The 15904-nt window shown below is 61.0% G+C and overlaps 1 protein-coding gene across 1 annotated transcript; it reads right to left on the bottom strand.

The window, feature by feature from the left end:
• Window positions 1-600: 600 nt before the first annotated feature.
• Window positions 601-14140, bottom strand: LOC135272881 (rho GTPase-activating protein 22-like; the record flags this gene model as incomplete). Its single annotated transcript, XM_064371593.1, has 6 exons — window positions 601-805; window positions 5181-6048; window positions 8035-8156; window positions 8795-8868; window positions 9652-9784; window positions 13824-14140. Coding segments are annotated over 6 exons (1719 nt in total), but the record flags the coding sequence as incomplete, so codon positions are not given.
• Window positions 14141-15904: the final 1764 nt, after the last annotated feature.

Below are 15904 nucleotides of genomic sequence, written 5' to 3'. Positions count from 1 at the left end.
GTCTCTGGACAGTGGTAGGTGCCGGGTTGCCTGGGTCTCTGGACAGAGGTAGGTGCTGGGGGGCCTGGTTCTCTGGACACGGGCAGGTGCCGTTGTCCAGGGCCTCTGGACGGGGGCAGGTGCTGAGGGGCCTGGGTCTATTGACAGGGGCAGATGCGGTGGCGCCTGGGTCTCTGGACAGGGTTAAGTGCCAGGCGGCCTGGGTCTCTGGACAAGGGCAGGTGCCGGGGGCCTGGGTCTCTGGACAGCGGTTGGTGCCGGGGTCCACGGCCTCTGGACAGCGGAAGGTGCCGGAGGGCATGCGTCTCTGAAGAGCGGCAGGTGCCAGGGGTCCTGGGTCTCTGTACAGGGGTAGGTGCCGGGGCTTGGGTCTCTTGACAGGGGTAGGTGCCAGGGGTCCTGAGTCTCTGGACAGGCATAGGTGCTGGGGTCCTGGGTCTCTGGACAGGGGTAGATGCCCGGGGGCCTGGGACTCTGAACGGGCATAGGTGCCAGGGTCCAGGGCCTCTGGAGAGGGGTATGTGCCAGGGGCCTGGGTCTCTGGACAGGGGTAGGTGCTGGATCCCTGGGTCTCTGGTCAGGGGTAGGTGCCGGGGGGGCTTAGGTCTCTGGACAGGGGTAGGTGCCGGTGGGCCTGGGTCTCTGGACAGGGGTAGGTGCCGGGGGCCTGGGTCTCTGGATAGGGGCAAGTGCGGGGGTCCAGTGCGTCTGGATGGTGTAGGTGCTGGGGGCCTCGGTATCTGGACAGGGGTAGGTGCCATGGGACCTGAATCTCTGGACAGGGGTAGGGGCAGGGGACCTGGGTCTATGGACAGGGGTAGGTGCCAGGGAGCCTGTGTTTATGGACAGGGATAGATGCCAGGGTCCAGGGCCTCTGGTCAGGAGTAGGTACCGGGGGCCTGGGTGTCTGGAAAGGGGTAGGTGCCAGGGGTCCTGGGTCTCTGCACGGGGTAGGTGCCGGGGGCCTGGGTCTCTGTACAGGGGTAAGTGCCGCGGGGGCCTGGGTCTCTGGACAGGGGTAGGTGCGGGGTTCTGGACAAGGGTAGGTGTTGGGGGACCTGGGCCTCTGGACAGGGATAGGTGTTGGGGGACATGGGTCTCTGGACAGGGGTAGGTGCGGGGTCCTGGGACTCTGGATGGGGTAGGTGCCGGGGGCCTGCGTCTCTGGACAGGGGTAGGTGCTGGAGTCCTGGGTCTCTGGACAGGGCAGGTGCCGGGGGACTGGGTCTGTCGACAGGGGTAGGTGCCGGGGGCCTGGGTCTCTGGACAGGGGTAGGTGCCAGGGGCATCGGCGTGGGTAGGTGCCGGGGTCCTAGGCCTCTCGACAAGGGCAGGTGCCGAGGAGTCTGGGTTGCTGCAAAGCGGTAGGTGCCGGGGGGCGTGGGTCTCCGAAAGGGGCAGGTGCTGGGGGCCTAGGTCTCTGAACGGGGGTAGGTGCCGGGGGGCCTGGGTCTCTGGACAGTGTAGGTGCCGGGGTCCAGGGTCTCTGGACAGGGTAGATGCCAGGGGGCCTGGGTCTTTGGATAGGGGTAGGTGCCAGGGTCCTGGGTCTCTGGACAGGAGTAGGTGCCGGGGGGACAGGACCTGGGTAGGTGCCGGGGTCCAGGGCCGCTGGACAGCGGCAGGTCCCAGGGGGCCTGGGTCTCTGGATGGGGGTAGGTGCCGGGGTCCAGGGTCTCTGGACAGGGGTATGTGCTGGGGGTCCTCGGTCTCTGGACGGCATAGGTGCCGGGGGTCCTGGGTCTCCGGACAGGGGTAGGTGCCGGGGGCCTAGGTCTCCGGACAGGGGTAGGTGCCGGGGGGCCTGGGTCTCCAGACAGGGGTAGGTGCCGGGGAGCCTGGGCTTGGGTAGGTGCCAGTGTCCAGGGCCTCAGGACAAGGGCAGGTGCCGGGGGGCCTGGGTATCTGAACAGGGGCAGGTGCCGGGGCACCTGGGTCTCTGGACAGGGGTAGGTGCCGGGGGGCCTGGGCCTGGGTAGGTGCTGGGATCCAGGACCTCTGGACAGGGTAGGTGGCGGCAGCCTGGGTCTCTAGACAGGGGCAGGTGCCGGGGGGCCTGGGTCTCCGGACAGAGGTATGTGCCAGGGGGCCTGGGCCTCTGGACAGGGGCAGGTGCCGGGGGTCCTGCATCTCTGGACAGGGGTAAGTGCCGGGTTACCTGGGTCTCTGGACAAGGGTAGGTGCCTGGGGCCTTGGCCTGGGTAGGTGCCCAGGAGCCTGGGTCTCTGGACAGGGGTAGGTGCCGGGGGGCCTGGGTCTCTGGACAGGGGTAGTGTCGGGGTCCAGGGCCTCTGGACAGGGGCAGGGGCCGTGGAGCGTGGGTCTCTGGACAGGACTAGGTGCCGGGGGGCCTGAATTTCTGGACAGGGGTAGATGCTGGGGGCCTGCGCCTAGGTAGGTGCCGGGGTCCAGGGCCTCTGGACAGGGGCAGGGGCCGTGGGGTGTGGGTCTCTGGACAGGACTAGGTGACGGGGGGCCTGAATCTCTGGACAGGGTTAGATGCTGGGGGCCTGCGCCTAGGTAGGGGCTGGGGTTCAGGGCCTCTGGACAGGGGCAGGTGCCGGGGGCCCTCTGTCTCTGGACAGGGGCAGGTGCTGCGGGCCTGGGTGTCTGAATGGGGGTAGGTTCCTCGGTCCAGGGCTTCTGGACAAGGGAAGGTAACCGGGGCCTGGGTCTCTGGACATGGGTAGTTGCCAGTGGGCCTCAGTCTCTGGACAGGTGTAGGTGCTGGGGGCCCTGTGTTTCTGGACAGGGGTACGTGCCGGGGGCCTGGCTCTCTGGACAGGGGTAGGTACCGGGGGTCCTGGGTCTCTGGACAGGGGTAGGTGCTGGGGGGCCTGGGCCTGGGTAGGTGCCGGGATCCAGAGCCTCTGGACAGGGGTAGGTGCCGGGGGCCTGGGTCTCTGGACAGGGGCAGGTGCCGGGGTCGAGGGCCTCTGGATAGGGTTAGGTGCCAGGGGCCCTGGGTCTCTGGACAGGGGCAGGTGCCGGGGCGCCTGGGTCTCTGGACAGGGGGAGATGCCGTGAGGCCTGGGTCTGTGGACAGGGGTAGGTGCCGGGGGTCTGGGTGTCTGGTCAGGGGTAGGTGCCGGGGGTCCTGGGTCTGTGGACAGGTGTAGGTGCCGGGGGTCCTGGGTCTCTGGACAGGGTTAGGTGCCAGGGTGCCTGGGTCTCTGGACAGGGGTAGGTGCCAGGGTCCTGGGTCTCTGGACGGGATAGGTGCCGGGGGCCTGGGTCTCTGGACAGGGGTAGGTGCCGGGGGGCCTGGGTCTCTGCACAGGGGTAGGTGCCGGGGGTCCTGGGCCTGGGTAGGTGCCGAGGTCCAGGGCCTCTGGACAGGGGCAGGTGCCAGGGGGTCTGGATCTCTGGACAGGGCCAGGTGCCTGAGTCTCTGAATGGGGGTAGCTGCCGGGGTCCAGGGCCTCTCGACGGGGTAGGTGCTGGAGGGCCTGGGTCTCTGGACAGGGGCAGGTGCCGGGGGCCTGGGTCTCTCCATGGGAGTAGCTTCCGGGGGCCCTGGGCCTCTGGACAGGTATAGGTGCCGGGGTCCAGGGCCTCTGGACAGGGGTAGGTGCCGGGGGCCTGGGTCTCTGGACAACGGTAGGTGCCGGGGTCCTGGGTCTCTGGACAGGGGCAGGTGCCGGGGTCGAGGACCTCTGGACAGGGTTAGGTGCCAGGGGCCCTGGGTCTCTGGACAGGGGCAGGTGCCAGGGCGCCTGGGTCTCTGGACAGGGGGAGATGCCGTGAGGCCTGGGTCTGTGGACAGGGGTAGGTGCCGGGGGTCTGGGTGTCTGGTCAGGGGTAGGTGCCGGGGGTCCTGGGTCTCTGGACAGGTGTAGGTGCCAGGGTCCTGGGTCTCTGGACAGGGTTAGGTGCCAGGGTGCCTGGGTCTCTGGACAGGGGTAGGTGCCAGGGTCCTGGGTCTCTGGACAGGGGTAGGTGTCGGGGGGCCTGGGTCTCTGCACAGGGGTGGGTGCCGGGGGTCCTGGGCCTGGGTAGGTGCCGAGGTCCAGGGCCTCTGGACAGGGGCAGGTGCCAGGGGGTCTGGATCTCTGGACAGGGCCAGGTGCCTGAGTCTCTGAATGGGGGTAGCTGCCGGGGTCCAGGGCCTCTCGACGGGGTAGGTGCTGGGGGGCCTGGGTCTCTGCACGGGAGTAGCTTCCGGGGGCCCTGGGCCTCTGGACAGGTATAGGTGCCGGGGTCCATGGCCTCTGGACAGGGGTAGGTGCCAGGGGCCTGAGTGTCTGGACAACTATATGTGCCAGGGGTCCTGGGTCTCTGGACGGGGTAGGTGTCAGGGGCCTGGGTCTCTGGACAGGGGTAGGTGCGGGGTCCTAGACAGGGGTAGGTGTACGTGTCATTTGGCACCTACCCCTGTCCACAGACCCAGCCCCCGGCACCCACCCTATCCAGAGGCCCTGGACCCCGGCACCTACCCGTGTCCAGAGACGCAGGCCCCCCGGCACTTACACCTGTCCAGAGACCCAGGCCACGTGGCACCTACCCCAGTCCAGAGACTCGGGCCCCCCGGCACCTACCCCTGTCCAGAGACCCAGGACCCCGGCACTTATCCTGTCCAGAGACCCAGGACCCCGCCACCTACCCCTGTCCAGAGACCCAGGCCCCCGGCACCTACCCCTGTCCAAAGGCCCTGGACCCCGCCAGCTACCCCTGTCCGGAGACCCAGGCCCCCCGGCACCTACCCCCTTTCAGAGACCCAGGCCCCCAGCATCTTCCCCTGTCCAGAGACCCAGTCCCCCAGCACCTGCCCCTGTCCAGAGGCCCTGGACCCCGGCACCTACACAGGCCCAAGCCCCCCAACACCTAAACCTGTCCAGAGACCCAGGCCCCCTGGCACCTACCCCTGTCCAGAAACCCGGGCCCCCTTGCACCTACCCCTGTCCAGAGACCCAGGCCCCCGACACTTACCCTGTCAAGAGACCCAGGACCCTGGCACCTACCCTTGTCCAGAGACCCAGGCACCCAGCACCTACCCTTGTCGCTGACTGCGTGCCAAGCCTGCCAGCCCCAGGGCTTTCCCAGAGCTAGGATTCCCCTCTCTGAGGCTGGCTTCCAGGGCCAGCGGCTGGGAGGTCAGGGGCTGACGACCACGTGCCAAGAACACAGCTCTCCGGCAGGCTCCACCCGGTCAGAAGAAGCTCCACGTGGCAGCAAGTTACCTTTTCACACTCCTCTCGTACTCAGTCCGCTGGCGGCACAGCTCGGCCCTGAGCTCTGCGATCAGCCCCTGCAGGGCCTCGGAGCGGCGCGCATGCTCCCGAGTGGGGCTGCCCGGCTCGCTGTTGCTGGCACCCGTCCCCGCCTCGTCCAGGCTGTGGCCCAGGTCCAGGGACTTGGGGTCCTCGCTGCTGCTGGGGAGTGGAGAGGGCTCCAGGGCCCATTCGGTGTGCAAGGAGCTGCGGGAGGAGTCGCTGGCGCGGCAGGCCGTGCAGCTGCTGAGCGAGCCCCCCGCCGACGACTCGCTGGACGAGGCCCCCGACCACGTCATGCTGGCCACGCTGGGCGTGCCAGGAACCAGGCCCGCAGGGGGCACATTGTCGTAGGTGGAGAGTCTCTGCACAGAGCCCGAGTCCTTGAGCCGGTCTCCCGATGAGGCTCGGCGGTGGCCGCGCAGGGAGGACAGCCCGTTCATGAGCCCGTTCCCGCCAGAGGAGATGATGGGCACCTCCAGGGACGAGCCGCCCCCCTTCGGGCTTCCGGACCGGGACCCTGGCTGCTGGAATGAGGACTTCCAACTGGGCAGGGTCTGTACCTTCTTCCCAGGGCTGCACCGGCTCCCCGGCCCCGTGGGGGCGGTTCTGGAGAGCACCGCCACGGCCGCCCCATCCAGGGAAGAGGTCCTGTGCGTGGGCAGGCCGGGGCCACCGGGCTCTCCCTGGCTGTCCCTGGTGACCTCCTCGGAGCCCCACCCCACTGCGCACTGCTGGCCTCCGCGCGGGGAGGTGGGCCCTTCCGGGGTGGGCGCCGTGAAGAGCTGGCTGTGTTTGCGGATGAGGACGGTCATCAGGTGCTGGATGAGGGAAGTGCCTGCGGGAAGAGAGGCGGAGAGAGGCCTTGCTGCCAGCGGCCCGGCCCAGGGTCGCTCTGCCAGTCATGGGGAAGCTGCAGCTTTGTGGGAGCTTGTCCTGTTCCCAGAGCCAGGCTGCCCCTCAAAGGAGCCTTCATCCGCCCAGAGGAAAGGACCACGCACCCTCCAACTCCAGGCAGGACAGCAGGATGGGGCTACAGAACCACCTTCCTCAGGCACAGTGCTGCAAGCAGGGAGGAAACACTGTGCCCGCGCCCACGCCCTCCAGCTGGGGTGGGGTGAGGGGGCAGGGCCCAGGGCTTCAGGATGAGCAGGTGGCAGGTTGGAACTGGAAACTGGGAGTTGAGATGCCAGAGCTCTCTCGGCTGCCCCATGTTACCACTCCCGCCCCCGGGCCCCCATACTGCTGACAACCGCCATGCCTGAATGTCCACACTCTGGGAGCACAGGGCTCTGGGACAGGGAATAGAGCCTTTCCTGTGTGGGGCACACATACCATTGCACACACAGTGTACCCACCCACCCCCAAAAATCCCTCCCCCAACAATCACACATACGGTGCACCCCACCCACCCCCAAAGTCACACACACACATACAATTGCGCAAACAATGCACCCACCCAGCCTCCCCAAATGCCCCCAACACACAATCACACATACAATGCCTACTCCCCAAAATCCCACACACACATACACAACACACCCTCCCTAGCCTCCCCAAAGTGCACCCTGCCCACCGCCTAGAATCCCACACACATAGAATCTCTCACACACACAATCCCCCATCTCTAGGCCAAGGCCCCTGCGATGCAGCCCCCAGTCCTGGGGACTCAGTTCTTGTGGTGGTGGGGTGGGGGCCTGCAGTGGAGGTGGGCAGTGCAGGAAGGACCATAGTATCTACCCAGCTGCCTCATTCCCTCCCAACACCCTCACCACAAAGACCAGATGCTAGGAGGTCCCCTGGGTGGGAGGAATGGCTGAGTGCCAGGGTGGACTCTCCCATTGAAGTTGACTAGGAATCCTGGAAGAAGTCAAGGAAAGAATTCTGAGGCCAAGAACTTAGGTGATGCAGGAATTCCATGAAGCAGGCAGGGCAGGCCTCCCCCTTGAGCATCTATTACCACCAAGCAGGGGAGAGCTTGTGTTTTCCTGGCCTGGTGGGGTCCTAGGGTGGGAGACCCAGCCAGGGCAGGCCAAAGACAGGACTTAGTAAAAGCACCCCATCATGTCCTTGGACATGGGATAGGGGCCAGAACAGCCTCAGCTGTGAGCTTCCTGTCTGAACAGCACGTCTCTCTGCATCCTCCACAGGGGACAGTGTTCCATGGGCCCTATGAGGTGTGCTCTCTTTTCCATGGCAGCCTACCTCTGTGCCCTTTGCTAAGTCTAGCTGACTAGCCTCTGGTGAGTGTCCTCACCTCTCCTGGCCTCAGTTTCCTCATCTGTAAAGTTGGGGCCGATTACCACATCCCAGGCTGGTTGTAAAGCATGAAATGAGGAGATGCCAACAAAGCACTTAGTAGAAGCTTACTGAAAGCAGCTGCTGTTGCTGCTATTTTTAATCACTTATTGTTACTTATCATAGAGAAATTCTCCAGGGTTTGCAAAGCCGACATCTAGGAACCTATGACAATTGCGTGATTATAAAAGGAAAGCAAACATGTCTGTATGTGTTCAAGTGCAAGAATGCTGGCCTGTCCCATCCCTCCAGCCTCTTCTATCCACAGAAACCCCTGGCCATTCTAATTATACCCGGTGACCTGCTGCTGCAAAATTCCTTTTTGTCTTACAGCTGGACCTTATGAGGGTGGCGGGGTGAGGTCTGCAGAGGCTCCTGCCAAGTCCCCAGAGATGGAGATGTGCTGTCTGAGCCACCCCTCCTGCTGGCCTGGCCCTGGGCTGACCTGGTTCCAAGGACTTGCCCCAGACCAAGATGAGCCCAGACCCAGCAGCACCCAGGGACACCAGGTACACCTCCCCCTTACCTTCCATGATGGTTATTGGGTCCTCAACCTGTGGCTGCAGAATGTTAGGTCCAAAGACGGTCGCCAGGTTCTGGACACTCATCTTGTTGACATTTGAGTACGCTTGAACTTCATCCAGAAACCTGCAAAGTAAGGAAGCAGCAGTCATCAAAGAAGCAAGTTCTGACGCCCAGTCTCCTGGGAGCAGCCGGGACGCCCCGCCCCACCCCTGCTGAGCCTTGCTACCTGCAGGCTTTTGCCCACTGGGTGCAGCCTGCCTCTCTGCCAGGCTCGATAAGGGCAGGTTTCCCCCGGGGCCCGAGAGGGCCATCAGAAGCAAAGGTCACTGGGACAAGGGCCCACCGCTATTTGTGTGGAAGGAGGACACATGACTCTCCACACTGCAGTGGGTGCAGATTCTGGGAAGTCCCAGACCCTAGTCAGCACCAGCCCTACATGCCCCTTCTCAGGGTCCAGGATAGGGATACATGAAGGGTTGGGGTCAAGAGGCAGATGGCTGGGGGAACAGGATGGTGAGAGGCACCCAGGAGGGACAGAGGGTATGTCCCTTCTGGAATTATCTACCCAGGACTGTTTAAAACCACCTGCTCAGGGTCTTCGCTTTTCCACTCCCTGCTGCATCCACACTAGGTGTGGCTCTGCAGCGGGGGTGGGGGAGGGCCCCCCCAACAAGGAAGAGTTGTGTGTCTCACAGTGGGGTTGGGGGATGATCGCAGAGCCAGTGCAGGAAAGCCTGGTTCCCTCCTGCCACGCCACTTACTTGCAGATGTATCTGAGCAGGTTGTAATTGGCCTGAGGAAGGTTGCTCACTTGTTTAGCCAACTCCAGAGTGCCCTTAGGAATGAAGAACAGAATTTCAAACAAACACCAGGAATGAGGCCCTGGGCCTTCTCTGACTTCGAGGAGGTGTAAGCAAGGAGAAGGGAGGTGGGGGCTACGGTGACCCAGCCCCAGTGAACCAGAGGGCTCCACCACCTCCCCCTCCCCTCAAGGAGTGGCCAGGGCCCAGCTGTGACCTCCTGGGAAGCTAACTTGCTTCCAAGGAGCTGGTGTGAGGGGTGAGCCTATGCTGGCCGCTGTGGAGGAATGTCAGGGCCAGCACTCAGCTCACTTATCAAGACACAAATATTTGCCAGATAATGAGCCCTCATCTCCCACATGGCCTCGGGGAGGTGAACAGTCCTTAGCTGGCCCTGAGCCACCTGGGGCTGCAGACTAGCACCTGCAGGGGCGGGGACAGGGGGGCTGGCCCATCTGTCTTGGGAGCTAGTTCAAATTCTTTTGGGAAGGAAACGAGACATAAATAAAAGATCTCCCTGTTTCTGAGCCCATGACAGGCCTGAGTGGCCTGAGTGTGGGGAGTGTGAGCGGCCAGAGCTGGGCACCCCGGGACCTGGGCAGCATACAGGTATGGCTCCAGACAGACAGCAGGATGCCCTGGCCCCTCCCCAACCCAAGCAGGATGCTCCAGGCCCCCACCACACCCCCCACACAAAGCAGGCCTCCACAGGATCCATGGACCATGAAAATTCATGAAAATTAGAGTCTGTGTCCTGACTCTACAGGCTGCCACCCAGCCAGCCCATCTCCCAGGACCTATCCCTAGGAGCCACTGACCTCCCCCTCGTCCTTGGTGAGCAGCTGGGCGCAGCTGAGGAAGTCCTCGTACCTGGCGAAGGGGACCACGGGCTCGGGGAGCTCCCGCAGGTACAGCTTCAGCAGGGAGGCCACCGTGTGCACGTCTGTTGTGCTGGGGAGTTGGGGGGAAGAAGAGGACAGGTGTGTGAGGCCTGAGATGGCAGGAAATCTCAGGAGTGACTGGCACCCCCTCGTTGCCAAGGGGCAGCCTCGGTCTCAGGTGCATGCTTAGGCACACTGAGGCTGCATCTGCGGTCAGCTGCCCTGGTGAAGGAAAGGCCCATGCTCCTTCTGGGAGCAGTAGATAGAGCTGGGGGAGGGGCAACTAAGGATCCATGGCCAGGAGTTCCAGCTCAGGGACAACCCACCATGCCCAGACACCCATTCAGAACCCCTGAGTTTCATGTCTGTGTCAGTCCATCCAGGACCTGCTCCTGTCCTGCATAGACTGCATGGGACTCCAGGGGCTGCAAAGCCACAGGGCCCTGCAAAGCACAGCTGCTCCACCCTAGCAGCTGCCCTGGACCAGAGGAATCAAGTGTGATGTAGGTCAGGTTGCACAGGGGAGGGCCTTGGGACACAGGCTGGGGGCCCCTTCTACAGGCCTGGTGGCCATCCCAAGGTCTCCTGCAGGACGATGTGGGAGCCTGGGAGCCGCCAGCTCTCCAGTAGGAATAGCTGTCTCGCAGGCCCTCTGTAGGTGCTGCCAGCCCCAGCCCAAGCTTGCCCACCCTGCTGTACTTGACCTTGGCTGGAGTGGGCGGAGCTGCATCAAAGCTCCCACCAAGCAGGGCTGCTGGCTTCTTGTCAGGGAGCAGTTATCCAGGGACCAACAGCAGGAGCAGGTCAGAGGTCAGGCCCTTTCCTCTCTTCCTGTCCACAATGGGGACACCTAGCCTTCTAAGCTCATTACCCCCTCTCCAGTGCCCCAAGAGTCCACTCCAGGCCTCAGTCTCCTGCTCTGGCTCGGAGGTGCCAAGGCTGAAGTAGACCAGCTGTGGGTGGTGGTGGCACTAGGCCTGGCACAGTCCTTTCCTGGGTCCCATGTGGGGTCTGCAGTCGAGGTCCTATACAAGAGCCTTGGTATCTCCTCAGAGCTTGCATTCCAAGCAGTATACAGGCCCCAGGTAGTTCATCTACTTGCCTAGGGCCCTGGACTTAAGCCCTGGACTGTATTTCCAGCAGGAAAGATGAGCCCAGGGCCAGGAGACTGTGGCTGTGCCTTTATGCTATCACCTGGCCCTGGCTGAATCCCAGGCTGGGCTCACTCAGATAAGTGCCTTCTGGCCCTCATATTTGGAATTCTGGTGTTCCATGTGTCCATATGCATCCCAAATACACCTGGGGCCCCTCGTTGCCTGAGGCTCAGTGGCTCTTGGTCTGGCTGGGTCCGGGCAGCCCCCACTCCACCCCTGCTTCCCTCTCCAGCCAGGCTTGCTGCTGCCACACGCTCGGTGGCCTTCTCCCGGGCCACGTTCCTGGCCAACTGCCCTGGGTACCCAGGCTTGAGCCCAGCAGCCCCTTCTCCACTGGGGCCCCATGCCTTCAATGGCAGCCTGAGTAGAGCAAGAGAGATTGGGGGAGGGTCAGGAGGCAGGGAAGTGTGATTGGGAGCCAGCCCACGTCTTCCCCTTTTCTGCAACTGGAGGGATGGGAGAGCTTCTGCCCTGGGCAAGTGGAGAGAGCTGCCCCTCCTCTGCAGACCTCCCGAGTTGCATCCCTGCCCCGCAAGGTCTTGCTGTTCAGCCCTGTCCAGCCTCCCATCCGATCATCACCAAACTCTTACTTCCTTTCCATGCCCCTCCCTCCCTCCCCTCTTCCTCCTTCCCCATTGCAGTACTTTTAACAGCTGTTTCCAGGCCTTTTCTTGAGACTTTTCCATAAACTGCTGTCCCCTTCCCTCCTCTAACAAGCACCCAAGGAGAACTCTGCACAGCCTGTGGCCCTGTGGGTGCCCCCGCACAGCCTGTGGCCCTCCCAGCACGCATTGACACTACTGCAGGCAGAGGTGGGGGTTGTGAGGCAGAGAGGGCAGCAGTTGGTCAGCAGATGAAGTGCGTGCCCTGGGGGCAAACTGGTCCTGGTGGTCAGGGCAGCCCGCACTGAGGCAACCCTCCATCTGCAGGTTCCTCATCACCTCTCCCTTCTCAGGGACCCCCTCCTGCCCACATTTAACACCGGCATCCATCCAGAAAGGATAGCAGCTGAGGGTGTTAGAAGAGCCTGGCAGCCAGGAGTCCATGCAGCCCCAGGCTCCGGCACAGAGGAGGCTGTCCTCAGCACTCAGCAGCAGGTGGCAGCCTGCGAGACGGACAGCCCAGTGTGCAGGAAGGGACAGGTATGGGGCAGGGAAGGGACAGGTATGGGGCAGCTCCAGGCACTGAGGCTTCCAGGCCTGGTAAAGCTTTAACGGGAGACAAGCCCAGTACCTGGGGCTAAAGGGTACCTTCTTATAGAGATGAGCAGGAAAGTGAGGAGGGGGCTTTGTGGAGAAGGTGCAGGATAGAAGCCAACACCCCAGTAAGCAGGCAGGCTATGGCCTGGGGGAGGGAGCTCCCTCCCAAGAGCCTCTGTTGGAAGTGGGTGAGGAGGGGCTCCTCTGTTGGGGGTGGGTGGGAAGGGGGTCCTCCGCCAGAGAGGTGGGGGCAGGGAGGGGGTCCTCCAGCTGGGGGACGTGGTGGGGAGGGGCCCTCCGTGGGTACAGATGCAGAGCCAGAGGAGCTGCCATGGTAATGGCAGAAAGCGGGAAGGATGGCCTCAGATACCCAAGGAGGAGTTTCTAAAGGGAGAGGGACCCAAAGCCCAGGGCCACCATGGCAGTATGGGGTCACGCAGAGATGGGGGTGGAGGAACAAGGCTAACATGTCCACCATGGAGATGGCCCTCCAGAGACAATTCCAGAAACAGCATAGAAGCAGACAGAGAGGGAGAAGGCAGACAGAGAGGACCTCCAAGACACAGGGAAGGCTGCCCCAGGCTGCTGGGAGGCTGAGAGTCAGGTCTACGTGGAACACACCCTGCGGGCACCAGCTACCTTTCCAGGGGAATTCAGCAGACAGGCCAAGTGGGGAAAGGAGGCTGAGCACGCCAGGAATCACACCTTGGGAGAGCAGGTGTGCCCAGATGGAAACCCGGCAGGGTGGGTGAGGCTCGGATGGCCTACGCCACTCCAGGGAGCCCCAGCAGAGTTTGAGTAGGGGAGTGTCGAGGTCTGCAGAAGCCCCTCAGGTAGCATCAGGCACTAGGGCAGCAGAGCATCTGATCCTGGAGAGCTTCCAAAAGTCCCGGTTCCCAGGCTCTACCCAGGTGACATTATTTGAAGCAATCTCCAACCCTAATACTAGGCCACATAAGACAGGATGGAAGAGGCCTGGCTGGCAGAGGTTCAGAATGGACCACAAGCTCACTGAACTCAGCATTGGGATGGAGCTTCATAAAGCTCTGGATGAAGGATCCCCCGTACCTCCCTGGGCAGAGCATCTCTGGGGAACAGTGGTCAGTCCTCTCCATCTAAGGAGAGGAGCTGACACCTCCCCTGGTCGCAGTGACGGGCCTGGGAAGAAGATGAGGGGCTGAGTGTTCTGTCCCCAGAGGAGAAGCCCTGGGAGGCCAGGGCTGCCTGTGGGTCCTGGGGCAGATCCAAGAAGACACGGTGGAAGCCCGTGGAGGGTAGGTTTTCTTGATGCAGGAAGAACTCTATGAAAAACTGCCCCATGATGGGTGGGCGCACTGTCAGGGGAAACAGAGTCCCCAAACAGTCCTGAGCTGGGGGATAGTTGGCTCCACCCAGGGTGATCCAGGGCCTGGGTAAGCCCCCATGATGGGTAGGATGGACATGGTCCCAGGGCAGGTGCAGAAGACTTGCTCCCCTGTCCCCGGAACCCAAGAGGAAGGAAGCCAAGCTGCTACGCCATCTTGCCACCAACAGAGCCTGGCGGTAGGTCAACGGAGGAAGCATGGCCAAGAGACAGATCCTGAGAGGGGACCCCTGGCTGGCAGAGTGAGGGTGTGCCCTACACTCTGCCACTGGGAGGGCTGGCCCACCATCCAGTCACCAGCCCACCCCTGCCACTAGAGCTGGTGTCCTGGGCAGGAGCCCCTGCAGGAGGAATGAACAAGTGGCTCTACATCACCCCTGATCATGAGCTCACCTGTCAAACAGTGGCTTCTCCCCACAGTTGAAGGAATCCTGCAGGTCCCTCACCAGGTTGGCCTGGCCCGGCATGCGGAACAGCCCCTCCTCAGTGAGCCCGTGCTCCCGGATGAAGTCCACACACTGCTCCACCAGCAGGGGTGCCAGGCGGGGGCCATACTTCCGCTCGTGGTGGACTGTGTCCTCCAGGCGCTGCCCAAAGATCCCTGAGCACAGAGAGGAGCTAGTCACACCCTCCACCACCCAGCTCAGTGGTTCGTGCTTGGGACGATGGAGGGCAGGTGCACTGTTAGGGCTAAAAGTGGCTCCTCCCCAGGAAACAAATTAGACACTGGGAGGACGCACACCAGAAGGCTGGGCCCTGGGCTGCCTGTGGACAGACAGCAGGAGGGAGCAGTGGGCTGGTGGCGTGACCTGGCCCCTGGAGCTTGCGCAAGCCAGGAGCAAATGGCCCTCAGGGAGCTGCATTATGCATGTCATTGATTGGTTTTGCACCATTCCAAATGAGAAGCCATCCAATGTCCATCAACAGCAGAACCAGTATATCTCCTGTATTCTGTTCTTACCATGGAACACTGTGCAGCAATGAGAATAAATGAGGCACAGCTCACCGGACAAGACAGACACAGTAATACGAAAACCACAGTCATCACTCAGCATCAATCATCATCAGGAAAACACAAATCCAAACCACTATCTGATCCCACCTCACTAGGACGGCTACTGTCAAAAGAACAGATAGTCACAAGTGTTGGCGAGGAGGTGGAGAAACCCTTCCTTGTGCACTGCTGGAAGGATGATGAGATGGCAGTTGCTGTGGAAAACAGTATGGCAGTTCCTCAAAAAATTAAAACTAGAATCACCAGTAATCCCTCCCCTGGGTATATACCTAAAATAATTAAAAGTAAGGTCTCAAAGAGATACTTGCACACTCAGGTTCACAGCGGCATTATTCACAGTAGCTGAAACACAGAAGCAAGCCATGTGTCTGTCAGTGAATACATGGAGAAGCAAGACATGGTATTTGCATACAGTGGAAACTGATTCGGCCTTAAAAAGGAGGGAAATTCAGACACATGCTACGACATGGGTGGACCTGGAGAACATCATGTGTAAATCATTCACAAAAGGACAAATACTGTGTGATTTCTCTTACATGTGGAGCCTGGAGTAGTCAAATTCACAGAGACAGAAAGTAGAATGGCGGCTAAAGGGGCTGGGGGCAGGGGAGATGGAAGTTAGAATTGAATGGGCAGAGTCTCAGCTTTGCAAGATGGAAAGTGTTCTGGAGATGGAGAGTGCTGGTGGCTGCACAATAATTTGAATGAACATAATGCTGCTGAACTGTGAGTTTTAAAAATGATGAAGTTAGGATGTTTTATGTTAGGTGTATTTTATGAAAATTTAAAACAATTAGAAAACAAAAAACATCATCAAACAAAAGAAGCCAAACCCCAGAGTGCACACTGCATGACTCCATTTATGTAAAGTTAAAGATAGGCCAGACTCATCTGTGCTATTAGGCCAGGACACGGTTACCTTGGTGGGTCAGTGACTGGAAGGGGCTCAAAGGCTTCTGGGGTTGTGGTAAGGCTGTGTCTCCCCCGGCACAGTTTACCCAGTTATGTCCCACTTGAGAAAGTTCACTGAACTGTATACTTATGACTTGTATACTTTTCTGCATGCTACTCTTAAATAACATTAGCAAAAAGAAAGAAAAGAAATCAGAGAGAGAATGATCTAAAACGATACATGACAAGACACCAGATGAGGAATAGAGGGAGAGGGGAAGGAGGCAGAGAACTTCAGAGAAAATCTATGAAAGCTAAATTTATCACTAGCCTAAGAGGTTCCTGGCAGCCCAGGCAAAGAAAGGAAGGAGTTGAGAGCCATAAAGCTGTCTATACCATGGTACAGTAACAGGAGAAGCAGACTTCTGCCAGCCTCTAAGCTTTCAAGCTGAGTTCTTGACTCTTTGGAGTGCCTGACATTATTCACACCCCCTGTGCAGAGACCTTCCCAACAGGGTGGCTTGTGGGCTGTTCCAGGGGCAAGATGCCAAAGCTCCATGTCCAGGCA

The sequence above is a fragment of the Aotus nancymaae genome, unplaced genomic scaffold (assembly GCF_030222135.1).
Source record: "Aotus nancymaae isolate 86718 unplaced genomic scaffold, 86718_ANA_hifiasm-v0.15.2.pri h1tg000141l, whole genome shotgun sequence".
In the NCBI taxonomy this organism is placed as follows: Eukaryota; Metazoa; Chordata; class Mammalia; order Primates; family Aotidae; genus Aotus; species Aotus nancymaae.
Note: the sequence above shows the minus strand (reverse complement) of the source record. Positions and strands in the feature narration are given on the sequence as shown.